This window comes from Notolepis coatsorum (assembly GCF_963971535.1).
Source record: "Notolepis coatsorum genome assembly, chromosome: 1".
In the NCBI taxonomy this organism is placed as follows: domain Eukaryota; kingdom Metazoa; phylum Chordata; class Actinopteri; order Aulopiformes; family Paralepididae; genus Notolepis; species Notolepis coatsorum.
The window spans coordinates 315759178-315786900 of record NC_140165.1 but is presented as its reverse complement, the minus strand read 5'-3'; the positions used below and the strand labels follow the sequence as shown (position 1 = coordinate 315786900).

General features: G+C 46.0%; 1 protein-coding gene and 1 pseudogene across 2 annotated transcripts in view; one reads left to right on the top strand and one right to left on the bottom strand.

Annotated features, from left to right (window-relative positions):
- On the bottom strand, positions 1-27568 carry LOC311226318 (cell adhesion molecule DSCAML1-like; the record flags this gene model as incomplete). The annotated part of the gene is made up of 11 exons (XM_084311738.1): positions 1-545; positions 1937-2245; positions 10102-10296; positions 11657-11806; positions 13450-13568; positions 14167-14197; positions 14404-14559; positions 15609-15767; positions 25427-25555; positions 26657-26845; positions 27550-27568. The coding sequence occupies 11 exons, from the start codon at positions 27566-27568 to the stop codon at positions 1-3; spliced, it is 2001 nt and encodes a 666-aa protein (XP_084167864.1).
- Positions 27569-27634: 66 nt separating this feature from the next.
- LOC311226308 (cell adhesion molecule DSCAML1-like) overlaps positions 27635-27723 on the top strand; it is a 25377-nt pseudogene continuing 25288 nt past the window's right edge. Inside the window, exon 1 of the transcript XR_014621073.1 lies at positions 27635-27656. The product of XR_014621073.1 is annotated as a cell adhesion molecule DSCAML1-like (transcript). The remainder of the gene's footprint in view (positions 27657-27723) is intronic.

Below are 27723 nucleotides of genomic sequence, written 5' to 3'. Positions count from 1 at the left end.
CTACACCAGCGTGTAGGACTTGGAGTAGGCCCCGGCGTCCCTCTGTTTCTGCAGTCTGCCCCCCAGCCCCGAGGAGCTGCTCTCCAGCAGAGAGTCTCTGGAGCCCCCCATCTTGGACCCGGGGGTCCCTCCCGCCGTGGCCCCCATCGCCCCGCCGCCGCCGCCGGACGAGGAAGACGCGACGGCGCCGGAGGCAGAGGAGGAGGAGGAGCCGGGCATGGTGAGAGTTCTCTGGGGCAGCGTGGAGCTAGCGGACGCCCCCCCTCCTCCGCCCCCCGTCGCTCCCCCGCCGCAGAGGGAGGAGGCCCCGGAGGAGGTGAGGCTGGCCAGGCCGGAGTGGCCCATGGTGAGGGCCTGCTGCTGCTGCTGCTGCTTGGCAGAGTCCATAGTCCCGTGGCGCCCCTGGGTGTGGTACGCCCGCTGGGCCAGGCCGCGGATGGAGGCCTCGCGCGGGGGGACCACCGGGCACGGGTCGTGGTGCTGCTCCGACTGCTTCCGGAAGAAGGGGTCCGTCTTCATGTAGAGGGGCAGGTTGCAGTAATCGCCTGAGTAAAAGACATCGTGGAAAATGTGTTTATTTTTTGAATGGTTAAGTTTAATAGTTTAAAAGCTATTTAAAAAAAAACAGTCAGAACTTAACCTCTTAAGCATCGGACGGCCCGACGGCAGTACACACAACTTTTACTTCAGTGTGTTCGAACCTCTGTTACTCTATTTCATTAGCACTCAAAGTGATTTATTGTGTTAGCAGCTTCAGAATGTTACCTTTCAAAAGAGACCAGACTCATGCATGTGCTATAAGTATAAAGTATAAAGTAGGGATGTCCGATATTATCGGCCGATATCGGCATTAAAATGTGATATCGGAAAATATCGGTATCGGTTTTCAAATTCTTTTTTTTTTATAATTTTTTTTTTACATTTCTGTAACCTTTATTTACCCAGGCAAGCAAGTAAGAACAAATTCTGATTTTATTTATTGTCAAAAGTATGCATAATGTTGTGCTAATTCCACAACAAGAGATATGTAATGTTAATTACCTGAAATTATTCCATTTTTGGGGGGGGGGGGGGGAAACCCTGCATATATCGGTATCGGTTGATATCGGTTGATATCGGTATCGTAAATTAAGAGTTGGACAATATCGGTATATCGGTATCGGTAAAAAAGCCAATATCGAGCATCCCTAGTATAAAGTAAAGCTTTGCAAAAAAGGTATGCAATCATCAAAAACAAAAACGGCCCAGTTTTTGCCCGATGCTAACTCAATGGACGCCAACCACGTTTATATACGTGTTTGGCGGACAACCGTTGAACGCCAACCATGTGTATATATACGTTATTTGATAGTTTTTCCATTTTATTTTATTTTAATATCCTATTCATTGTCAGTATGTTGCCGGTAGAAGGCATATTGCGACGCCGAGGGTGCAGTACCGGCCAGATCCTCCCAGGTGGCGGTATCGAGCACCCTTTGAAACCTTGTATCTTGGCCTGTGCGTCGATCAAATGTCTCCGGGTCAGCTTTTTTTTGGGGGCAAACTGAGCGGTTATAACGGTCGGAGTGAGAAGAATCAAATGCTCCTGATGCATGATGTGTGGTGGATTATGTTGGCGACACGATGGACATCAATACTTGGAATCGCGATCAGATAATTGGAATATTCTTTTTGGGGTACATCCTAGTCAAGGCAATGTCCGCTGCGCCACCCAGCCGCCAAGAGTATTAAAACTTGAAAAATATCCATTTAAGGTCGATTTTTAGAACAGATACAAAATATGCGATTCATTTTCGATTAATTGCGCGTTAACTAGTATGGACAATCATGCGATTAATCTGATTAAATATTTCTATCGATTGTGACAGCCTTATGGAATATTAATACTTATGCAATAATATACAACACAATGTTCCGACAAAAAAAACGCTCTCACTTTTGGCACGGTGTGGGATGGGCACGGCCACGTTCTTGCCGCGGTCGTAGTCCTGGGGTTTGGGCGGCGAGGCGGTGAAGCGGCAGATGCCGGGCTCCGACGGCGTGCTCATGGAGGTCATGCTGTCGGCGTTGTCGTTGGTGCCCGTGGTCATCTGGTCGGACGAGCTGTCGCTGATGAAGCACTCGGTGATCTCGAACTTGGCGTGCTGCAGGTGTTCCTCCAGCTTGGCGTGCTCGTAGGCGCGGGCCAGCTCCTCGTAGGTGGAGGACGCGCTCTCCGTCGACACCATGCTGTTGCGACCCTTGTCTGGGGGGGAGTGAAAGGAAAACGTTTATTATCCCCGTTTACTAGCGTTACATAGAATTAGGGCTGTGACCCCGATTAGTCGAATAGTAGTCGACTAATCGATCGAAAGGAGCCGTAGTCGACTGCAATTATCATTCTTTCCAAAAGAAAAGAGGCCTAGAAGCGTGGCTAATGCTAATGGCACGCATACCAGAGGCTAACTGCCTAAGAAAACAGGCACAGAGGCACTGAAAGAGGATTTCACCCATCTAATGAACACACTAGACTAGACAAATATCAAGATGTATCCATCAGTGGACCAATTGCATGCTTTTGCAGAGGACAAGAAGCCTTCAGTCGACTCCTTCAGACATTAAGCACCCCCCACAGCCCACATGGAATGATAAAAAAATAAATAAAAGATTTAAAAAATAAATGTCATACTTTTATTATTTTTTTCATAGCCGACTATCGGCAAATGTTATACTGTATACTTTACTTACTCATAGTATATATTTAGATTCTAGTGTTTATTGTTTATTGCTCATATGTGTATATTCAGTTAATTATACTGTTTACACTGCCTATTTTTACCTTTCTACTGTACTAACATTTGTATTGCCTGTATTTATGTATTTCTACTATTACCCTGACCATACCTGTATCTCCCCTCTCCCCAATGCTGCTATGATGCCTGAATTTCCCCAAAGGGGATCATTATTTTAACCCTGTAGCACTTTGGGATCTTAGTGAACGAAAAGTGCACTACAAATACAATTTATTATTATTATTATTATTATTATTATTATTATTATTATTATTATTATTATTATTATTATTATTATTATTATTATTATTATTATTATTATTATCAATAAAGGAATATCTTATCTTATCTACACCTCCCAAATCCCTGTCATTACTGTTCACCTCACTACACATGATTGTTATAGCTTTGTATTTTTCATTATCTTATTTTCTTTATCCAGGTTTGGAAAAAACGGTATACTTTGTACGGTATACGGTAATTGGCGGCAACATAATGTGCTGACGCCCCTTAACCCTTTCACTACCACACTACCGAAGGTTAACCTTTCACTACCACACTACAGAAGGTTAACCTTTCACTACCACACTACAGAAGGTTAACCCTTTCACTACCACACTACCGAAGGTTAACCTTTCACTACCACACTACAGAAGGTTCTGTATCGTTAGTGGCTTAGCTTGGCATCACTACTGCACTATCTCGCGTACGTGCACGCGTACTGAATAAACCACAAATGTACCTCTAATACCAGTATTAGTCTGACCACACCCCTCATCAGCTTACCTTCATAAGCAGGTGTGTGGTCACCTGCTCTCCTCCTTCTCGCTTTCACCACAAGGAAGAAGTGCCTCGGTAGATCCCCACACTTGACACCATGATGGAAGAAATTGGATTAGGAACAGCTTGGGAAACAAGGATACGTTGACATCATATCTTTATTTTCTCTCTCACTATTTTCGAGAAAATACGGCGATATTGTCTTCGTACTGGAGTGTCTAGAAGATGATGATCATTCTAAAAACCCTCCACCGGTTTTCGTATTGGGAGCACGCCGCTGCATGCTTCTCAACTGCAGTTCCTTGCTGTGTTTGTTGGGGTGAAACCTGTCAGGCCACAGCTGAACTGTCGGACATGCCGCTGTTGTGAGGAGCGGTGCGTTCCAGGTTGGGTGAGTAGTGTTTGCTGGCGGGCTCCACTTGTCTGTTAGTGCTATGGGGGCTACTTGACAAAGTTTATGGAAACCGGCCCCAGGCTAGGGTCCTTTGTTTAGCCGCCTAGGCGACAGAAGGCCTTGGTCTGGAGACCATTATAGTTTTAACTAGTGGGCCGCGACCATTGACACTGGTGATCCCTGTGTGTTCTGGACGAGTGGATTCTCTCTGTCACCGTGTTAAGACCCCATCTTTCATATCCAAATGAGAGTATTCCTTCACGAGGGGATATGTGCATGTAATGTGCGATAGCGGCAGATTCATGTTCGAAGTCAGCTACACAGGCCAGTTGGTACTGTGCTGATTCCGCCGGATGTTCACCGTTGTGAAGCGGTGTTGACGTCTTGTTTTCTCTTTTCTCTTAAAAAGTGAGGAGAGGTTCAGAACGGCGGCCTGTCTGGGTGAGTGTTATGTCATTGTTTACATGTTCATAGCTTACGGTTAGCCAGTCAGCTGTTAACTGCTGCGTTAGCCTGCTGGATCGCTGCATGGCCTGCTTAAGGCCTACTGTTAGCCAGTCAGCTGTTAGCTGCGGGGCTAGCATGTCGTGGTCGCTGGGTAAACGTTAGCTTGCTGCTAGGGCCATGGCTGGCGCGGGGTAGCTTAGCTTCTCGCGCGCCGCCGGAGCTCGCTTCTGATCGCCGTTGGCTTGATGCTATTCTGTTGAACGTGCTTTGATTTTAACATGTTTTACACTCTTGACCGCGACGTCATCCTTGACAGGGGATGTTTCGTCGACCCTGCCCTGAGCCTGGACGGGGATTGCGTCAACAAAGAGGACTGTAGCGACTGGTTGGAGCGGCGACGCTGCCCGGATCGAACAACACAGGTCGGCTGTGTTCTACGGTGTCTTGTGACTGCACTTCGCTGATCTGCGTTCCGGGTAGGTACGGGGTTGGCCAGACCTCATAACACGTCTTCTGGTTTTACTTTGCTAAATGTATTGTGAATAACGGTGTTTTTTCCCAAAGCGTGTGTTGTCGCAATGCATTTAGGATACGTTGCGGGTTATGTGTGAGCTGTTTTTGTCACTGGCAGTTAGCTTCTCCGTGCAGATCGTGATGTATTGATCTGGTTGTTGTGTGAGAAACATCATGGTGTTTATGTGTACCGTGTACTCACTACTAAGGCAACTAACCTATGGAGCTATGCTTGGTGACAAGTGAGTAAAAGAATGTTCTTTCTCAGACTGTAATGACAATGAACAGTGTGTTCACACATTAACAGGTTTTCCTGTTTTAACTGGCCGTATTGAGGGTAAAATAGGAGGATTGTGTTTCCCCCCCCGGTTCCCTGGGGACTTTATCACCTCCTATCAGACATGTTGTGCATTAATTGTGTCTTTTGTGTGGTAGGGATACGATGTAACTCTTAGCTTGATTGCTGAGGTTGTGCTAAATCTGCTGGAGAAACTTATTTCCTAAAGGGAAATTGGTTTGGTTGCTGTCATGTGTGCTTAGCAAGGCCTGTGGTCGATACTAATCAAGAATGATGTATTCTCTCATTGTGAAAAAAACGGCGTTCCTCTGTTGAGTGTTTTTGCCATTTTTTGTAGGTGATGATGGGTTGTGTGTGTCATGTGACCTACAACTGGGTTGTACTGGCCACAGAAGCACATGTGTATGTTGGACCGGGGTTCTTAGAGCCCTCTCTATTCTGTGTTTTTCCTTAGTAAAAATCAGATAGCAGGTTAGCTCATGCGCTGTGTGGAGCTGTGAAACGCTTCATAGAGCTGACTATGACTGTGTCATATTCTCTTTTTGTCGTTACGTCGTATCATGGGTGTGGGGTCGTAAAGGGGTGAACTGGTAACCTTTCCTCTCCCCATTGTTCTGTCGGTCAGGGGTACACCCCCTGTCCTTCAAGGTTCCCGTCACGTGGCGGTTCGGCACGTTACGGGGGGGGGGGGGGGGGGGGGGGGAGGGAGTTCCTGGTCCCACGGCCTGGTATATTGGGCGTGTGCACCGCAGGAATTCCCCCGCCATAGAGTACGTCACCGTGCGCGTCTCTGTTGGTAGGACTTCCGTGTGCTGTTCAGGTCCATGTGATGGATCTGTTTTCGGGGGGGTGGTCAGGGCTCCTCCTCACCAAGCGCCTATTCAGGCCTTCTGTGAGTTCGGACTCCTTCTTCCATGTGAGGAAGCCTCCATCAGAGTACAGAGCCTTCCTCCTCAGATTGTCAAAGTGAGTGGACCCTCTAGAAGGGTCCTTTTCTATTGTATGTATATTCGATTCAATTCGTTTGTTGAGTGTGTATGGGTTCAGTGCCTCTTCCCCGGAGGCCCTAAAACCAGTTTTTTACATGGCTCAAGGTGCAATATATTCTTTTCAATCTGTACAGCTCGCGTGGGAAGTCTCTCTGGGGATCCCCGTCTCTTTCCTATGGGAGGGTGGTGGGATGTAAAAATGTGAACATTTTTTACCCCGGCTGTGTAGACTGGGATACATACTGTTGATGCTTCCTTCTTTCTATTCCAGAAGTGTTGGAGTTAGGGAGTGTCACACCCCTCTTGTCGTTCCCCTGGGCGCCTTGGGGATTCAATGACAGGTCTAAATAGCCTGTTCGTTGATGGGGGTGTGTCCCGACGCACGTATAGTGCTAGCTCGCTGTAAACAGGCGATTGACTGGCACGCCTTGGTTGCTTGTGGTTGAAACAGCGTTTTTATAAAGCAACTGAGATGGGGGTTTTTCCTCTTCCGACGACCACATCCCATGACCTGGGTGGGTTGTCGACGGATTCTCGTTCATGTCTGGGGGATGATGACGGGATGGATCTGAACATATGTAGTGGGGTCTCACGCCCTTGGGGTGGGCCACCAGGCGCGGTTCGTCCGAACGTCTGGGTGGCGCCTTCTTTTCATGTTAAGATCAACACGCATATCTGCCCTTCTCCTGGAGTAGGCATGTCGGCGTGGTTAGGGCACGGGACTGGTTCTGGTCACGCTGGTCTAGATCAGTTGAACCCGTTGTCCGCCGGGGATGCAGATATGCTGTTCTGGTACCCTGAGGGACTTGGGTTTTTTTCAGGGGGAAAAATGCCAGGTCGGTCTGGGTGTCACAGGGTTAAGCGCTATGGAGACCCTGGTTGGGTATGTTTTTACTCAGCACTGTCGTCATGGCTTACAGCCATGCCATTCTGTACGCGCTCGATCTCGTCGGATCTCGGCCGCTACACAGGTTGGTCCTGGTTAGTACTTGGTTGGGAGACCGCCGGGGAATACCAGGTACGGTGTGCTTAGGGGCTGGTTCTCCATTATTTTTCGCTCCTCTCTCACGCATGGCGAAGAGGGGCCTGTGGGGGTGGTTTTTTGACCTCCTCTGGTGACCCTGTGCTTCCCGTACCGCCAGGCCCGGTCCGAAGTGATGTTTGCGACCCGTAGGCCTGGGTTAACCCTTTTTGGAAACTGAAACACTTGTACTGCGGTATAGCCGGTGTATGCCCGCAGGTGTGTTTTGGAGTTTTTTCTTGGGGGGTTATAGGAACAACCACCGCATTGGGTAACACCGAGGTGGTTGATTCCCTGGTGTGTTGGAGCAGTGTCAACTCCCGGGTTCACCGTTTGAGGGTGCCCCTGCACGTTCATGACGTCTGCCAATCGTGTCAGCCTTCTCTGCCTCGACCCCTCTGGGTGGGGGTTTTTAAATGGAGGCTTGGTCATGCAACACCGCCAGCTTACGCTCCTTCCGCCGGGGCGGCTGTGTTCAGCTGTCCCCTCTGGCGCCTGTCTCGTCCGCAGTCTCCAGGCTAGGGTTAACAGCCTGTTGCCTGGTTTTTCCCCGGTGCGCTGCCTGCTTCCGTTGGTTAACCTTTTTGTGTGCTTACGGCCATGCTGACTGCCTGTTCTGCAGGGTCAGTGTGCCAGGCGGTGTACTATTGGGGGGACGGGGCCCGCTCGGCTTACGGCCATACCAACCTGAACACGCCCGATCTCGTCCGATCTCGGAAGCTAAGCAGGTTCTGGCCTGGTTAGTACTTGGATGGGATTCCGCCTGGGAATACCAGGTGCAGTAACTGAGGGGCCTTTGTCCGAATACGCTGGCGATGTGGGGGGCGGGGCACTGCGTGCCCACCTGGTGGGGTCTTGATGCTGGCATCATGGACTTCTCCGGGCCCCCATTCCAGGGAGTCCAGTCCTTTTGGTGGGTCTGGGTCTTCCTTCGCGCTCCGCTGCTACGGCCTTGCCACGGGGTTGGGTTTGCCCTTGGCCCCGTGATTCTGGGGGCAGTAACGAGGTTGTTCCTCCGTTCGTTCCCGGGTGGCATGCGGGTTGTGCGTGTGTGTAGTCGTGGGGTCAAGCCACGGTCTGCTCACCCTGTGCGTTAAGTTGCCTGAGTGCCTCTTCGCACGGTCGGGTCCGTCGCCTTCCCGTGAAGCCTCTAATAGGGGGGATACCCTCCATTAGGGGGGGTCGGGGGGGCTCGGCCCTCCCTGTTCTGATGGTTTTGGGGGGCTGTCAGCGGGGTGTATTTGTCAGCCAAGTGGCTCCGCTTGGCCTCCCTTGTGCAGTAGTGATGCCAAGCTAAGCCACTAACGATACAGAACGTTAGGTTATGACTATAACCAAGTTCTGTTAGTTAGGGGCGATGCTTGGCATCAGACGGCCGCTGCAGCCCTTGTCCTCACCTTGTGGTGAAAGCTTGGGAAGGAGGAGAGCAGGTGACCACACACCTGCTTATGAAGGTAAGCTGATGAGGGGTGTGGTCAGACTAATACTGGTATTAGAGGTACATTTGTGGTTTATTCAGTACGCGTGCACGTACGCGAGATAGTGCAGTAGTGATGCCAAGCATCGCCCCTAACTAACAGAACTTGGTTATAGTCATAACCTAACGTTAACCTTTCACTACCACACTTCAGAAGGTTAACCCTTTCACTACCACACTACAGAAGGTTAACCCTTCACTACCACATTACAGAAGGTAGTGTGGTAGTGAAAGGGTGTGGTAGACCTTCTGTAGTGTGGTAGTGAAAGGGTTAACCCTGAAGTGTGGTATTGAAAGGGTTAACCTTCTGAAGTGTGGTAGTGAAAGGTTAACCTTCTGTAGTGTGGTAGTGAAAGGTTAACCATTCTGCAATCTGTTAATAAAATTCTCATTCAATCAATCAATCAATCTGCATGGTGATTGATTGAATGAAAATTGTATTAACAGATTGCAGAATGGGTACAATACAGTACGGCTCAATACACACAATCGTTAAGGGGATGCAGACCAGGGAAAGACTTTCGTCTTGTTTACATCAGGGTCCCCCATTTTCAATTCATAATGAGGGTGCAACTTGCTCCATGCAATCCATTCTTTGTGGATCTAGCCCTGAGTGTCTGACTCCCACCTAAACTGCACGGACTATAACATATGACGTATATCATGTAGGTTAGGGTACCTTGTGTATACTACACCTGTGTATACTGTATTTACTTACAGTATTTATTGTACATATTTAGATTCTAGTGTTTATTGTAACCATATTTATTGTAATGTATGATATAACTGAGGGGGCGGGGCACACAGACCCTCATCTGCACCTTTGATCACACTGCCTACTTGCTCATATGCGTATATTCAGAGGAATACCTTATCTTATCTTATTTTCTTTATCCAGGTTTGGAAAAACGGTATACTTTGTACGGGTATATGGTAAACAGTATACGGTATCGACGCCAACATACGGTATTGTGCTGACGCCTCTTAACCCTTTCACTACCACACTACTACCGAAGGTTAACAGTCTGTAGTGTGGTAGTGAAAGGGTTAACCTTATGTAGTGTGGTAGTGAAAGGGTTAACCTTCTGTAGTGTGGTAGTGAAAGGGTTAACCGTCTGTAGTGTGGTAGTGAAAGGGTTAACCTTATGTAGTGTGGTAGTGAAAGGGTTAACCTTCTGTAGTGTGGTAGTGAAAAGGTTAACCTTCTGTAGTGTGGTAGTGAAAGGGTTAACCTTATGTAGTGTGGTAGTGAAAGGGTTAACCTTCTGTAGTGTGGTAGTGAAAGGGTTAACCGTCTGTAGTGTGGTAGTGAAAGGGTTTAACCCTTTCTAGTGTGGCAGTGAAAGGGTTTAACCCTTTCTAGTGTGGCAGTGGAAGGGTTAAGTGGCGTTCTCTCTCTCCAGGGGCCCACCTGTGTCCTGTGAGAGGCTGGCGCTGTAGCTGTCGCTCTCGGTGACGGTGATGCCGTGCTGGGAGCCCACGGTGCGCCAGTCGGAGGTGAGGGTGCGGGCCGGCGTGGAGGCCTGGCACTTGGTGAGCGTCCACTGGCTGGAGTAGCGGTTCCTGGTGCTGTGGGCGGACTTCACACTCTTCCGTGACACGGGGTCTGGGAGAAGAAGAAGAAGAAGAAGAAGAAGAAGAAGAAGAAGAAGAAGAAGAAGAAGAAGAAGAAGAAGAAGAAGGAAGTATTTAATAGGGAGGTGTAGTGGTTACGTCATTGCCATTTTTCCGTGTTCCACCCTCTGTCCAACGCAATGTATTTCCCCCATTGCCCATTTCTAAATCGTCTCGTTTTAAAACAAATAAAGCATGAACATTTGCACGGTGTACCTTTCTGTGCGTATTCATCCACAATCTATAGCTCAACGTGAAAATATTCATGTATTCAATATAAATCGCCGAATTTTGATTTCAACCAAAAATGCTTAAACAATAATGTTAGTGATAGAAGGGAACTCATTTTGTGCAAAAAATGGAAAGCTTTTCAATTTCCATGCGGCAGAATTGTTACAATGAATAGACGATAATCCATTTTCCCAATCAATGATAAATCCCTATATGGGTGGACCTCGCGGGCGGCGGTCCAAAGCGACGTCAGACTACACCTCCCTAGTGTCATGCAGATTAACACACACACACACACACACACATGCGAGATGGGCGACCCACAGACACACACACACACAGACACATGCACTGAGTCGCCCTGCACTTTTCCCATCCCATCGTCCTCCCCCCCCAAAGGGCAGCCAGGAGCAGACATGGGCTGCAGCGTGGGGCCGCGCCCCGGGGACCAATCCAAGTGCTCCTGTCCGTCTTCGTCAGGGACGTTAGTGATCTGTTCTGCATGTCTTTCCATTGGGTTTATCTCTTTTTCTGGAGGGGAAACCCTTGCGAGCACGAGGGGGAGAACATGCAAACTCCACACAGAAAGGCCCGGGACAACCTGGTCCCCAAGTGGGAATCGAACCCAGGACCTTCTACTGTAGCTGTGAGGCGACAGTGTTAACCACTACCCCGCTGTGCCGCCTAAGAGGGCGAGAGGAAGAGTGTGGAAGGAAACGGGGTACATTTAGCTGTGTGTTCGGTCAGTTGAGTAAAACTGCTCCAAAAGAAACGTCTGACCAATATGAACGTTTAATAAACAGCGTCCGAATAGGCTTTTGATGCCAAAGATGAGGTAAGATCGTGGGCGCCAGGGTGGCACACACCACGCAACGCACTGCAGTGCAACACGGCCGTCCCGGGTTCGACTCCCGGACCCGGCGACCTTTGTGCCGAATGTCTCCTCCCCATATCTTCTCCCATCCTTCCTCTCTGTCTATCCGATAAAGCAATAAAATGGCAAAAGAATTACCAAAAAAAAATAAAAGATAAGGTAAGATCAAAGAGGATCTTTTTTTGGTATCGGTAGCATCACAGGAGCTGTGGAGTCGTTTGAAAATAGGAAGGAGAGAAATGCTCACTGGTTCCTGGTCTGATGTCCGACATGTCGATCAGAGGCCCGGTGTTCTGGATGAGGGCGGGGTGATGGACCGACACGCCCGTACAGAAGCTCTGCGCGTTTCCTTGGTTGAACTCTGTGTCCGTCACGGGTATGGTGGCCTTGTCCTCACCTATCGGACGAGAGAGAATCTTGTTGAGGAAAAACAGGAACTGGGTTGGACATACAGTACCCAAGGCCTTTGTTAATGTGTTACATTAACACACCCTTCCTGGACTATTATATTTGCACAGATACTCAAACCTGTGTGCATCTGAACATGATGACACTGTTCATATTTGTTTTGCACAATTGCACAGCCATTGTTACATATTCTATTCCACTGTATTTCTATTCTAATTTAGTGTATATATTCTACTACATCCTGCACAATTGTACAGCCCTGTCCTATATTCTATTCTATTCTATTGTATTTTTATTCTAATTTAGTTTATATATTCCATTTTATTCTACTTTAATTGTCTGTTAATGTTGATGCACCAAGTCAACTTCCTTGTATGTGCACGCTTACTTGGCAATAAAGGCCTTTCTGATTCTGATTCTGATTTTCAGACAATTTAAAACACATTCTCCCCCCCCCCCCACACACACACACACACACACACACACACACACACACACACACACACACACACACACACACACACACACACACACACACACACACACACACACGTATACCTGCGAAGATAATGATGATCAGCAACAAATTAACTTAACTAACTAATACAGTGGAGTTACTGATTTATTTAGTTAGTATTGTTACTTTAGTTAGTTAGTATCGTATTTGTGGCTGGAGCCTTTGTGTGTTTTTTGTGTGAGATTTTAAAGATATTGAGAATGTACTTAGGGTGTTATGTTTTTTATTGTTTTTTTATTACTGTAATGTAATGTACTGTAATGTTGTAGGTTATGTGTTCGGACCCCAGGGAGAATAATCTTTCACCCATGGGTGTAGACTAATGGGGAACCATAAAATAAACAAATAAACACACACACACAATATATTATTAAAATATTGTATAATTGGTTGATATGCACATAGATAATGTATGTAAAAGCTAAATAGTATATTATGCTGTATTGTATTATGAATTAATTATGAGTAGGTATTGGTGTATTGTATTATGAATTTAATTAAGAGTATTTATTGTTGTTTTAATTGTTTGTATGGCATGTGAATGTTGTTGAGTGTATAAAGTCTGTAACTGTATTTTACGTGTTATGGACCCCAGGAAGAATAGCCCCGCACTGCTGTGGCTAATGGGGATCCAAATAAACTTAAACTTAAACTTAAACGTAAAGGGGAACTATCTTATAAATGGCCTTTTTCAGTGTTTAGCATTGTTTCCTAGCTATGTGGACTTACATTACATTTATATTAATAGGATCTATGTCTCTAATTCTCATATTGGCGCATTTTTCCAATTCTCCTCTCACAATATTCACCCTCACTGAACTGAGTCATCTGAAAATGTGCATAATCTGTGATGTCAGAGATTTCTCAGATGCATAATAATGTGGCAGTTGATGTGGCAGTTGGCACCAGGCCACACAGTGGTTTAGGAGCCCAGCCTCAAAACGGCTTAAGATCTTGAGGTAGAAAAATGCTGTTTTTGAGTACTTGATTAGAAATACAAAACAATGATTTTTTTTTTAAAACCTTACAGAGGTGTTCCATAGACTCACAGGAATTGTGTAAAAGTGCCCAAATAGTGAAAGAAATAGTAAAATAGTTCCCCTTTAAACACTGACCGATCTGCTTGATGCCCTCCTTGTCCTCGATGAGAAGCTGGACTCTGGGGATGTCGATGTGGAGCCGCGGGCCCTGAGGGGGACCTTTCACCGGGGTGTCGAAGCTCCTGTTGTTCTTACTGCTCCAGGGACACCAAGCACACACACACACACACACACGCACACACACATACACACACACACACACACACACATATACACACATATACACACACACACACACATATATCCACACATGCGCGCACATACACGCACACGCACAGACACACACACAGACACACGCACGCACGCACGCACGCACACACACACACGCACACACACAGATATATCCACTGTTTTCAGAAACAAGGCAAGTATGTTAAAACTGTCTATATTGTGTGTAGACTTATAGTAAAGTAGCATGTATCTGAATCGTTCTGGATCATTTGATGTGAACTCGAATCATCAATGATTTCTCACAAATTAAGCCCACAGGCGCACACACACACCAATCGGCTGCTTTTCTGCATTATTAAATCCTGTTCTTAGCCAAGAATGAATCCCAGATAAGAAACCGTTCGTGAATGCCAGATTGGGCCCGAGAACTTCGGAAATGGAGTTAAGAAGAAATCTATTTTTTTTCCGTAAGTGCGTCTTCGTGAATGAGGTCCAATGTCTTTAAAGCAAATGTTGTCCAATATAGCTACATAATGAAAGACCATGGCTTGGTAGTCTTACCTGATCAGCATCTCAGCCAAACTCTTGGCATCTAGAAGAAGGCAAGAGAACACCTGGGATTAAACTTCACTGCACACACTCAAAACAAGTCATTCATTACGCTGACGACTCCATCCTTTTGCTTATCTTATCCTCTCTAATCCTGTTCTCCCTTTACTCCTCTCTCAGCCCTCCCTTTCTCATCCCTCCCTCTCTCTCTCTCACCCCTCACTCTCTCTCCCTCCCTCCCTTTCTCACCTCTCAGTCTCTTCAGCCTCTTCTCTTTACGTTTCTTGCGGATGATGAAAAGGAGAGCGACGCCCAGAGTGACCAGGATGACAGGACAGCCAATAGAGAAGAGCTTTTTCACGTCGTCGTTCTTTTCCAGGGGCGACTTGATTGGTGGGATAGTACCTGTTGCCGGGAAGAAAAGGACTTAGACACAAGTTCCGCTCAGCCGTCTTTCCAGAGAGGGTAGTGGAGAAGAATGTCATCTACAGGGTTCAGACCCATTTTGTGGATCAGATTCCATGATTATTCCATGATAAATGGTGCAGTACCATTACCTATACCGTTTCTATGTTCAATAAGTATATGTTATTGCTGAATAGTTGATTTGAATGTCCCAGCTACAACAATCACTTGACACTAAAGTAATCAGGAAATGTAGTTATTGGGGTTATTACTAACATTTATCATTTGACTTGGTGAAATATAAATGATGAAAAAATTGAATTTTCAAACCTTTAGGGCACGTATAATTCTTCCATAACAAGGTCACGAAAAACGCACATTTTGAAAATCCCAGACTTCCCCAGGGTTCCCCCGACCCGGTTGAACCCTTTATCTGACTCTTATCGCTGCCTATCTAGAACCTGTACAGTAGTTCCATTTAACCTCTTCCACCCGACGATCTGTCTAGACCGTATGACATAATGTTGCGTTTTCTTTCCAAATGTATCCAAGAGTAAACATCCTAACCATGTCACAACAGCAGTCATAGTGTATATTTTCAGCAATACATTTCTTTAATACATTTTTGTATCTACTTTTTCTCCCCATTTTCTAGTTTTCTCCCTTCCCCAATTTCGTATTGTTCAATTCTACCCTCCCCTGTCTCGAACGTTGTTAGGCCATGCCTTCCACAGGCCGGCTGCAATGTGGACGAAGCCTTGCATCACGTGTCCCCTCCGGTACTCGAGGAGGCAGCCGTCGCATCTTTTCACCTGCACAGCGCGATCTCTCAGCGGCGAGGGTCTGCGTGGGAGGGACACGCCGCCCCCTTCGCTTCCTGATTCTACTGCGCAGGCGCACCAACCGACCTGTAGGAGTCGCTGTCCACAACGTTTTTTTTTTGTTCTTTTTTAATGTGATCATATTTTTCGGTCAGCCATTTTGAATCGAAAATAGGGCTCCGGGCTTTAAGAGGTCAAACCCCACACACCAACCGGTCCTCTACTCACTGCCGTCATAGTCCAACGTGGCAAACTGGGAGCTCTGGTTGCCACAGCCGGCGCTGTTGCAGGCCTTCATCTTGAGCTCGTACCAGGTGGCCTCGCGCAGCTCCGCCAGGAACACGTCTGTCGTGGCGTTGGTCCGTACGCTCTGCCACGCCCACGTGCCTGCGGGACGGTACGGCGGAGTCGAATATGGTGCATAAACAACAACAAGACAGACGCCACGATAATGGAAAATGGTGCATTTGTATAATAGAATAGAATAGAATACAATAGAAATACTTTAATCATCCCGAGGGAAATTTGATCGCTCACAGTAAAAACATTTAGACATTTAGACAGAATAAGGTCACGAATAAGAATAACAAAACAAATTGCCTAAGAATAAGAATAAAATAGGCCTAAGAATAAGATGATAATAATAATAATAATAGAGTACGGACCGGGATTCACATTTCGTATGTTATGTATACATTCTAGTATAAAATATACAGTAAAAAATATACAGTAAAAATATACAGAAGTCTACTGAAGTCTACAGTAGGTGTAATATTGAACAGTGTTGTTTCAAAAGTAAAAGTCCAGGAAGATGGTAACTGTCACCCTGTGCTCAGTGATGCAGTGAGGCTCAGTGATGTAGAGTCTGATGGCTGTCGGAATGAAGGACTTCCTGTGCCGTTCGGTGCTACATTTAGGGAGTGTTAGTCTAGCACTGAACGTGCTCCTCCTGTCAGCCAAGTCTGCAGCTTAGCTTTATCCAAAAGATTTGTTCCTCACATTCACCCGTTCACTCACACACCGACGGCGGAGGCGACCATGCAAGGTGCCGACCTGCTCCTCGGGAGCAGTTAAGGGGTTAAGTGTCTCGCTTAAGCACACTTCGACACACTGCCCCGGGAGGAGCGGGAATCTAACCGGGAACCGTCCGATAACCAGACGACCGCTCTACCTCCTGAGCCACTGTCGCCCTCCAATAATCAAGGATATTATGGCTAAAACCTTTTTTTCTTTTCCTCAACTGTGCAACTCTCCGTGTTCTTAATGGGCCTCATGCATGAAGCGATATAAGAACAGATTTAGTTCTTAACTAGCATTTCCTCTTACTTTGTTCTTACCTGGGATTCAGCAAAGTTCTCTTATTGTTGCTTTTTTCTCAGGCAAGAACAAATGATAAGAGTGGTCGAGAGCACTCTTACCGAAATAAGAAATTCTTACCCCAAATTTTTTTTATAAAAAAAAAGCCTACCATTGGTTAACACTTTGAGCGCCACTCACGGCTAATCTCGGGTTTACGATCGTGACGTTGAAAGCCACGTCGCGGCTTTTCTCGGATTTTATTTTTATTATTAGCGATCTGAAATCATATTGCATCACGCGAGCCTACCGTTGGAGATCCAGGGGCCGCCGGCGATCAGATGTGAAAAAAGCGGCGCCTATCGTCTCCCAGATGGTAAATCACCCTTTTGGAATGGACTCAATGAAAATGGATGGGGAAAAAAAAAATTCCAGTCCACATTTTACTTCTCACCCATGCAGCCGGAGTTACCAGAGTTCATTCTGGAGCCTCTGAGCCGCGGCGATCATGGGTTATACTGTACACACGTTGGATCAATATACTTATCGATTTTTTCGAATGGTGATCAGGAATTGGAATATACCATTTGGATACCATCTGATGTCAGGTAAGGAATCTATGTTATCAGTGTTAGGATAATCAGACTCGTTTTCATGGAGATATAAGCGTTTCCACTATATGTGATATGGCTGTTTCACTGTAAAAGCCATGAGGAAATAATAGCAGCGATTATCAGCGCACGGCACGAGCGTGCGTGCGCACCAGGCCACGTGAGCGGATCGGCGCGGCCGAGAAATCCGCTCTTCGCTCTTTAAAGCTTGGTCCGCTCCGCTAATCACTCATGTTGACCCCGCCCCCAAGTCGCTCTCCGCTCGCTCCCCGCACACCTTGAATCGAGCGCTCCCCGCTCCCCGCGCCAGATCGCTCGGCATTTTTTTTTTTTTTTTTTTGGAGCATGGTGTAAATTAGCTCAAACTACAACAGTCTACACCCCCTGGGCCCCTTAACAATTGTTTGTATTGAGCCGCATTGTAATTGTACCCATTCTGCAATGTTAAATAACGTTGTTTATCCATTCACTAGCTCTACTAAGCGATGATAGGCTAGCCGAGCCACAATGCTATGGTCGCTGCCATTAACGTTAGCATGTAAGCTAACGTCAACAACAATGGCGTCGATACTTTTTCTAACAGGAGTGAGTGAAGGAGGAGGAGTGAAGCCTGAACATGATATCACAGGTTCACCCTTCTCATTGGTTGAAAATGGCCTTCATGTTTGTACATCGCCATCTGTTGCTTTGGCATTGTACTGCATGTATATTATTACATCAGTGTTAAACCACTGTGAGCGGCCTGGAGTGGATTGGAGCGGAGGAGAACTCTCGCTCCGGACGTCGCGCCGACTCATTTTAAAACCCACTCCTCGCTCACGTCAAAACCGGCCGCTCCGCGCCCCGCGCCGCTCACGCTCCGATCCGCTCACATGCACTGGTGCGCACACATATACTATCGACCATCTAGCGTTTATTTGAAAACGATTCATAAATAGGCAGACAAATGACAACGTTCTGGAATATTCCAGTAAAAGACGATTATCATAGAATGGGTTGTTTTTTCCGCGAAAACAAGTGATTTTCAAAATGCTATCAAACGGAAATGAAGCGATAAAAAAACAATCTGCCTTGACAATGTTGACTGGAAAATGAGTCTTTGATAAGCGACGGGCACATTAGCAACATAGCCATAATTTAAAACATAGATTAGGCGATATTAAGTTAACATTGGAGTGGATGGTGGCATTCAAAGGGGTAAAAAGGAATGGATGGTGGCATTCAAGGGGGTAAAAAGGAAAACACGGCAGGCGCTCAGTGTTAAAGCACCGAAGGACGGATATATCCGTGGCAAGTTGTTTTGGCTTTTATTCCATTTTAATAACCTATTCAAGGTCGCCGAGCTGCACTGCAGATGTACCCTACTCTTTGAATTCGCCAAAGTGCATTACCGGCAAGATCCTCTTAGGGGCGCTATCGCGATAATGCAGTGTGCCCTGTGGCTGAACGGTGCACTCTTTTTTTTGACTTTCAATGGAGTTTCCAGTTAGCTGGATTCTGGATGTGCAGCCTGTAGCTTGGAATACGTTTTGGATCGCGGATTTCACTATGCAATAAGGGGATTTATCATCAGCCAATGGACATATTGATCTACCAGATGGCGATCGATAACGGGGAAATGCTAGGGGGGATCCAACCGGCTCATGGTAAGATCTTTTTCACGTAAAATACAGCCCGATCGGGCCTTGTTATGATACTCAACCAGGCGATCAGCCTATGTGGCTACTTAGACGAACACGGTTATTGGTAATCAATAATAAGAAACGACGAAAGGATAACGTTCTGGAATATTCCAGTAAAAGGCGATTATCATGGAATGTGTTGTTTTTTCTTCGAAACCGAGTGGTTTTCAAAATGCTATAAAAAGGAAATGAAGCGATAAAAACACAATCTGCTTTGCCAATGTTGACTGGAAAATGATTCTTTGATAAGCGATGGGCAGATTAGACACATAGCATAATTTAAAACATAGATTAGGCGATATTAACGTTACATGGGCCGTGGACCGTGGCATCAACGGGGTAAAAAGGAAAACACGGCCAGGCACTGAAAGTGTTAATTGCCCCCAAATACGACTTTAAAAATACAGAACTTTTCAATAATAATAATTATTATTATAACTTATTGCGTGCGTTCTGTCTGAAATGGATTATATATTACTGTTAGAACAGTTATGCTCTGGCCGCCCAGGCCATTGATTGATTGAAGATTTTATTAACAGATTGCAGAATGGGTACAATACAGTACAGCTCAATACACACAATTGTTAACACAATCCCGCCCTAGCACGGATATATACGTCTTTCGAATCCATGCTTAACACTTTGTATGCTACTCACGGCTTTTCTCGGGTTTACCCCCCGACCGTTGAATGCCACGTCACGAGTATTCTCGTTTTTTTTTTTTTTTTGTGTTCTGAAATCATATTGCATCAAGCAAGCCTACCGTTGGAGATCCAGGCACCGCCGGCGCTCAGATGTGAAAAAAGCGCCCCCTATCGTCTCCCAGATGGTAAATCACCCTTTTGGATTGTACTCAATGAAAGTGAATGGGAGAACGGATTTCTGACTCCACATTTTACTTCTCATTGATGTAACCGGGGTCTACCAGAGTTCATTCTGGAGCCTTGGTGCCGCGGCGAATATGTGTTCTACTGTACACACGGTGGATCAATACAATTATCGATTTTTTCGAATGGCGATCGGAAATTGGAATAAACCATTTGGATACCATCTGACCTCAGGTAAGGAATCTATCTTATCAGTCTTAGGATAATCAGACTCATTTTCACGGATATATAAGCGTTTCCCCTATATGTGATATAGCTGTTTTGACACACATATACTATCGATCATCTAGCGTTTATTTGAAAACGATTCATAAATAGGCCGACAAATGACAACGTTTTGGACTATTCCAGTAAAAGACGATTATCATAGAATGGGTTGTTTTTTCCGCGAATAACAAGTGATTTTCAAAATGCTATCAAACGGAAATGAAGCGATAAAAAAACAATCTGCCTTGACAATGTTGACTGGAAAATGAGTCTTTGGTAAGCGACGGGCAGATTAGACACATAGCCATAATTTAAAACATAGATTAGGCGATATTAAGTTAACATTGGAGTGGATGGTGGCATTCAAGGGGGTAAAAAGGAATGGATGGTGGCATTCAAGGGGGTAAAAAGGAAAACACGGCTGGCGCTCAAAGTGTTAAAGCACCGAAGGACGGATACTGTATATCCGTGGCAAGTTGTTTTGGCTTTTATTCCATTTTAATAACCTATTCAAGGTCGCCGAGCTGCACTGCAGATGTACCCTACTCTTTGAATTCGCCAAAGTGCATTACCGGCCAGATCCTCTTAGGGGCGCTGTCGCGATAATGCAGTGTGCCCTGTGGCTGAACGGTGCACTCTTTTTTTTTTACTTTCAATGGAGTTTCCAGTTAGCTGGATTCTGGATGTGCAGCCTGTAGCTTGTAATACGTTTTGGATCGAGGATTTCACTATGCAATAAGGGGATTTATCATCAGCCAATGGACATATCGATCTACCAGATGGCGATCGATAACGGGGAAATGCTAAGGGGGATCCAACCGGCTCATGGTAAGATCTTTTTCACGTAAAATACAGCCCGATCGGGCCTTGTTATGATACTCAACCAGGCGATCAGCCTATGTGGCTACTTAGACGAACACGGTTATTGGTAATCAATAGGGATGTCCCGATCCGATCACGTGATCGGGATCGGCGCCGATCACGTGCTTTTCAGAGGATCGGGATCGGGAAAGGAAATTAAATAAAAATCGGCAGTCAATAAAAGATTATTTTTTTTATTTTTTTTTCAACAAACATGACCATGTTCACGTCTTAAACTCATACGGAGGCCTTAGTCTTGGTTTTAAATTACATATAATATATCATTAATGTATTTATTGTCACACAGAGCAGAATAATTGTCCACAACAAACACATTCCCTTTAATTTACACCGTTGCAACAAACACTTTCCCTTTAATTTAGACCGGTGTTCTGGCTACACGCTCACATCACAACAACAGTACAACACGTCGCTCCCGAATCACTGTTATCCACTCACTTGAGCAGCTAGAGGTTTGGAAGTTGGAACTAAGCATTTTAAAATAGAAAGTGAAGCCAGTCCAACAGCAATTGCAATGTTTGCAAGGACGACATTCCGTGTGGAGGAAAAACTCAGCAGGCTGGAGCCTGGAGGCGGACTTTTCAGACTAACTTTTCACCTGGATAACGTCAATTATTTGCTGTGACTAAAAGCAGCTAGAGCAGGGGTGGCCAACCAGTCAGAGACTAAGAGCCACAAAAAAATGACTGTGCTACCACAAAGAGCCACACCATATACCAGCGTTTCTCAACCTTTTTTTTCAGTCACGGCACCCTTCATGTGTTTATAGGTCTCACCCTCTGGCCTCTGAAGTTGCTAATGTCTTTTTTATTTGGGCCTCACAGGGTTAAAAGTACCCTGTGAGACCCACGGTTGCAAAATTACAAAATCACTTTTAGCCATTTAAAAAAATAATGTTTATTTAAAAAATGTTAAAGGGGAACTATTTTACTATTTCTTTCACTATTTGGGCACTTTTACACAATTCCTGTGAGTCTATGGAACACCTAGGTTTTTTTCAAAAAAAATGCATTGTTTTGTATTTCTAATCAAGTACTAAAAACCGCATTTTTCTACCTCAAGATCTTAAGCCGTTTTGAGGCTGGGCTCCAACCACTGTGTGGCCTGGTGCCAACTGCCACATCAACTGCCACATTATTATGCAGCTGAGAAATCTCTGACATCACAGATATGCACATTTTCAGATGACTCAGTTCAGTGAGGGTGAATATTGTGAGAGGAGAATTGGAAGAATTCGCCAATATGAGAATTAGAGACATATATCCTATTAATATAAGTCCACATAGCTAAGAAACAATGGTAAACACTGAAAAAAGCCATTTATAAGATAGTTCCCCTTTAAGCACATGTATAGTCAATTGGTCCTGTTGTTCAGCCTCACAATGCTATTTGATAGTAAATGTGTTTATATGTCCCACCCTCTGGCCTCTGAAGTTGCTAATTTCTTTTTAATTTGGGCCTCACAGGGTTAACCTCTTAAGCCCGAGATATACAGTAAAAGTGTATATTTTCAGCATTATGTTTGTTTACCAATTATTTTAACTGTTATTACTGAAATATAAGATTATAGAAATCTCAGGGCATTGAGTCGGAAACCGGCGCATATTGACAGGAGGAAGTGGCACAGCCAAAAGTGAGTGTAGTCTTTTGAAGGAAGAGACTCAGGGCTTTCAAATTTCGAAAAACTACCCTACCCAGCTCACACCAGCCCCTGTCAATCATCTGACTTCTGGATTTCATTTTTAATTTCTCTTATTTTTTGGGATTATCTCCCACAAACCTGAACGTTATTGCCATAAAACAGAACGCAGTTAGTTTCTCTACCTTTCTGTGAACGTCTTGCAAAAAACGGTGTTGCAATATGATGAAAAATGGTGGAGAAATTTACATTATAAAAAAGATGGCAGAATTCAGTACTGTATCTACAAAACCATCTGTTTAATCATCTTCCCTTTATTCATTTGCTTAGATTTTTCAGGTCTGGTCAATTTTAGCATGGTGTTATTTACAGTCAAAGATACTTTTTTTTTTAAATAGAATTGATATTCTCCTTTGGTTCATTACAATTTACTCAAGCCTAGTAACAGACACACTATTTCTGACACTGATCCATATATGTCCCTATATTCAGATACCAAGAACATGCAAATGGACCATTTAAAAAAAATTGTAAATGTTTATTCTACGTCCTTATGGAATGAGTGACATAAAAAAAAAAAAAAGTAAAAAAAAAAGTAAATTTTTTTTTTTTATGGATGGAAGAGCCGCACATTGACGGGCAAAGAGCCGCATGCGGCTCGCGCGCCGCGGGTTGGCCACCCCTGAGCTAGAGGTTTGGAAGTTGGAACTAAGCATTTTAAAATAGAAAGTCAAGCCAGTCCAGCAATTGCAATGTTTGCAAGGACGACATTCCGTGTGGAGGAACAACTCATGAAGCAGCAGACTGGAGCCTGGAGGCGGACTTTTCAGACTAACTTTTCACCTGGATAACGTCATTTATTTGCTGTGACTAAGGATTATCGTCGGCGTTTCAGACCGTAAGTCGAACACTGAATGTATACTAATGTGCAAACATATATTGAAACTTTTAATATTTCTCATGAAGCACATTTCTCAGGGTGAATGTAATAACAAGAGCCGTCGCGCTCGCGCCCCTCCAGGGACTATAGCCAACAGAGGGACTTGTCTTGCTCCACCAGTTTCTGACAAAAATGCGTCAAAATTGATTACTAATGTGAAAGATCGGATCGGGAACGATCGGAATCGGTAGATATTTAAAATCACATGATCGGAATCGGATCGGGAGCAAAAAAAGGCGATCGGGACATCCCTAGTAATCAATAATAAGAAACGACGTCCCCCGCCCCCCCCCCCCCTTCATGCATACATGCTTGAGGATTGTGCCGATCATATGCAGTTTGAGTTTGAACTGTAGCTTATGTATAACGGAAATGCCATTGGATATAACGTTAGTAGCTATTAGCCCTTTATCTCGCCTTCCAGGAAATATCCTAGCCGGAATCCCGTATAACGCTTATATTCACGCTATAAAATGAGAACGTATTGATGATTTTTTTTTCTTTAAGCCATTTTGAAGGGACGGTTTATGGTCTCAATTGACAATGAGAATGGACAGATAGCAATACTATATAGTATAGATTTAGCTCTACAAACAGCCCCACGTCTGTTTACATTTGCTGGTCGTCTAGAGTTATATTAGACGCATCCCAGTGGCCGCCAATGTGTTAAGGGGAGGCAGACCAGAGAAAGACTTTCGTCTTGTTTACATCAGGGTCCCCTATTTTTTTCAATTCATAATGACATTTAACACATTTAACAAAATTCCAACTGGACGTACTTCTGGAAGTTACTACACGTCATCTGATGTTGACCGGATGGGCGAGGGGGCGTTTATAATTCCGTGGGCAGCGTTATACCATTCATCTAATGTGGGTCATATGTTCATCAGATCAGTTAGTATCGAACACGGAAATATTACACGCTAAAACTCACCCCAGTCTCCTCGGGCCGTTGGGCGATCAGCGTGGGGTAGACAGTTTTCCATTATGGGATGTCAAAATACCCGGTCCATTTCCAGGTTGTATAATAGACGAAAGTCTTTCTCTGGTCTGCATCCCCTTAACAATTGTGTGTATTGAGCTGTACTGTACTGTACCCATTCTGCAATCTGTTAATACAATTTTCAATCAATCAAGACCCGCGTCGCGGGCAATGTGTTCCGTTCTCAGAATGGATTTGAGAGAGATGTGTCAGTCATCAGCAGGCTATATATGCGGAGATATTCAGACTCTAGATCTATTTGCAGAGCCAGATGAGATGAGGCAACCTGTGCGATTGGCTCTTGACAACGCAGAGTCAAAGCCTACAGTACTTTGCTGGAACGATTCATTTTGCACATACTGTATACAGTACGTGTGTATGCGTGCACTGCGGGAGGTTGCCAGAAGCGCGCAACTAGCCAACTACTATTATATTACTATATTAATACAGTATATTCCACTATATAGCTATAGGTGCTGTATGATGACAATACATTTGATTCCTATCTCATTTTGATCCATCGCAAAGCGCTCCAGCGCTTGAATAAGGCCGGGGGATCCGCTCATATACAATGCAGACCCACGGCTCTCGTATTATAATGAGCCCGCGAGGCGTGTCTCTGTATGCAAATGACTTGCGCGAGAGCGCGCATCCAGTTTAGAATGAGTGGGATTCACCATTCAAATATCCTGGGTACGCACAGATTTCGAGGTTAAGAACGGCTTTATGAATGTGGCGGTGGCTTTTCTTATTGTTCTCTTAACAGACAGGTAAGCAAGAATATAAGAAAAATAATAAGAGAGTATTGTTGAATGAGGCCCATTGTTCATACGGTAAGTGTAATGGATCAAAACCAAAAATAGCAAACTGGTAAATAATAGTGAGGGAGACCTACTGTATCAGTTACCACCACCACCCACCTTTAGGTCTGAAGTCCAGAGTGACGGCGCTGATGGGACACCCTCCGCTGGCCCAGCCCTGCAGGTTGAGGCGGGCGTGGCTGGAGTTGATGTGCGTGAACACCGGCTGGTCCTTGTTGAACTGGGGCTCTGCGGAGTGAAGGTAACGTCAGCTCGTCTGTGTGTCTGAGTGAGTTCACCAGCTTCTGCTACAGAGCTGGGGCTCTGCGGAGTGAAGGTAACGTCAGCTCGTCTGTGTGTCTGAGTGAGTTCACCACCTTCTGCTACAGAGCTGGGGCTCTGCGGAGTGAAGGTAACGTCAGCTCGTCTGTGTGTCTGAGTGAGTTCACCACCTTCTGCTACAGAGCTGGGGCTCTGCGGAGTGAAGGTAACGTCAGCTCGTCTGTGTGTCTGAGTGAGTTCACCACCTTCTGCTACAGAGCTGGGGCTCTGCGGAGTGAAGGTAACGTCAGCTCGTCTGTGTGTCTGAGTGAGTTCACCACCTTCTGCTACAGAGCTGGGGCTCTGCGGAGTGAAGGTAACGTCAGCTCGTCTGTGTGTCTGAGTGAGTTCACCACCTTCTGCTACAGAGCTGCCACTCTGATGGTGAGTGATGTTGAACACCTGTCTCGCCTCGCCCCCGGGACAACCCTCAGATGTCTCACCTCGCCCCCCCCCCCCCCCCCCCTCAGGTGTCTCACCTCACCCCCCTCCCCCTCAAGTGTCTCACATCATCCTCCTGGACAACCCCTATGTGTCTCACCTTGTACCCCCTCCCTCAGATGTCTCATCTCGCCCCCCCCCCCCCCCCCCCCCTCAGGTGTCACACCTCACCCCCCTCCCCCTCAAGTGTCTCACATCATCCTCCTGGACAACCCTCATGTGTCTCACCTCCCCCCTCCCCCCCATGTGTCTCACCCCCCCCCCCTCCCTCAGGTGTCTCACCTCCCCCCCTCCCCCCCATGTGTCTCACCCCCCCCCCCCCTCCCTCAGGTGTCCGCGGAGAGGGTGATCGGCTGTCCCCTGCCCTCCCTCAGGTCCCTGCACGACTCCAGGGCGCTGAAGAGGGTAAAAAAGATCATGGCCGACCCCTCCCACCCCGGCCACAGCCTCTTCACCCTGCTCCCGTCTGGGAGAAGGCTGAGGATCCTAAAGGCCGTGAAAGCTCGTCACAGACTGAGTTTTTCCCCCTCAGCCGCCAGGCTGATCAATGCCTCTGAATCTGAATGTGAATCTGAATCTGAACCTCACCTCGCCCGTGGGTCTTGGCCTCGATGATCTCACTGATGCGCCCGGCCCCCACGCTGTTCTTGGCCGCCAGCTTCACCTTGTACCAGGTGCCGCAGCGCAGCACGTCCAGCTTGAAGGAGCGCTCCGTGGAGCTGATGAACACGTCCCTCCACTCCTCCGTGTTGTCCACCGAATACTGCAGCACGAAGCCTGCACACACACACGCACACGCACGCACACACACGCACACACGCACACGCACACACGCACACACACACACGCACGCACACACACACACACACACGCACGTGCACACACACACACGCACACGCACGCACACACACACACACACACACACATTTAGAATCTTTATTTATGTCCACATAAAGACAATGTTTAAAGGACACAAATATTATCAGTGCACTTGTACATTGTGGGGTATTCTGATACATTCGTGCTCAAATTGGCAATGGCAACCAAAGTTACACACACACACACACACACACACACACACACACACACACATGGATGATGAACCGGACAATCAACACACAGCTCATAGCCTAGCTATCTAGGTACAGATAGGAGCGTCTACCTTGCGGTGGCAAGGTAAGGTGCAAGGCTTGGCTATGTGCAATGAGTTGCCAATAAATATAAATATAAAGTGTGTTAGTGTCTAAAGTGTGTACAGTGAGTTGTCCATTTAAAGTGGGTGTGTACGTGTGGGTGTGTGTGCTGTGAGTGTGTTTGATGGTTTGTTTACATAGTGTTAATTGTCATTGAGCATCCTGATGGCCTGGGGATAGAAGCTCTTTCTGAGTCTCTCTGTGCTTGCCATGAGACTCCGGTATCGCTTGCCTGACCGCAGCAGTTCAAAGTAGAGCAAATGTAGAGCCCTTTGTATGCATGACAACCAGTGAGGATGTGAGACATGGTTTCTGTTGTCTGTTCGTGACCATGGTGTATGCAGTGTGTGGGCTATGACTGCCAGGGAGCCAGATGGAAAGGTTGAGCTTCGATGGTAAACCTGTAGCCTAGCTTTCAAGTGAGGATGATGATGCCTCATCAATAGCAAAAAAAATTTAACT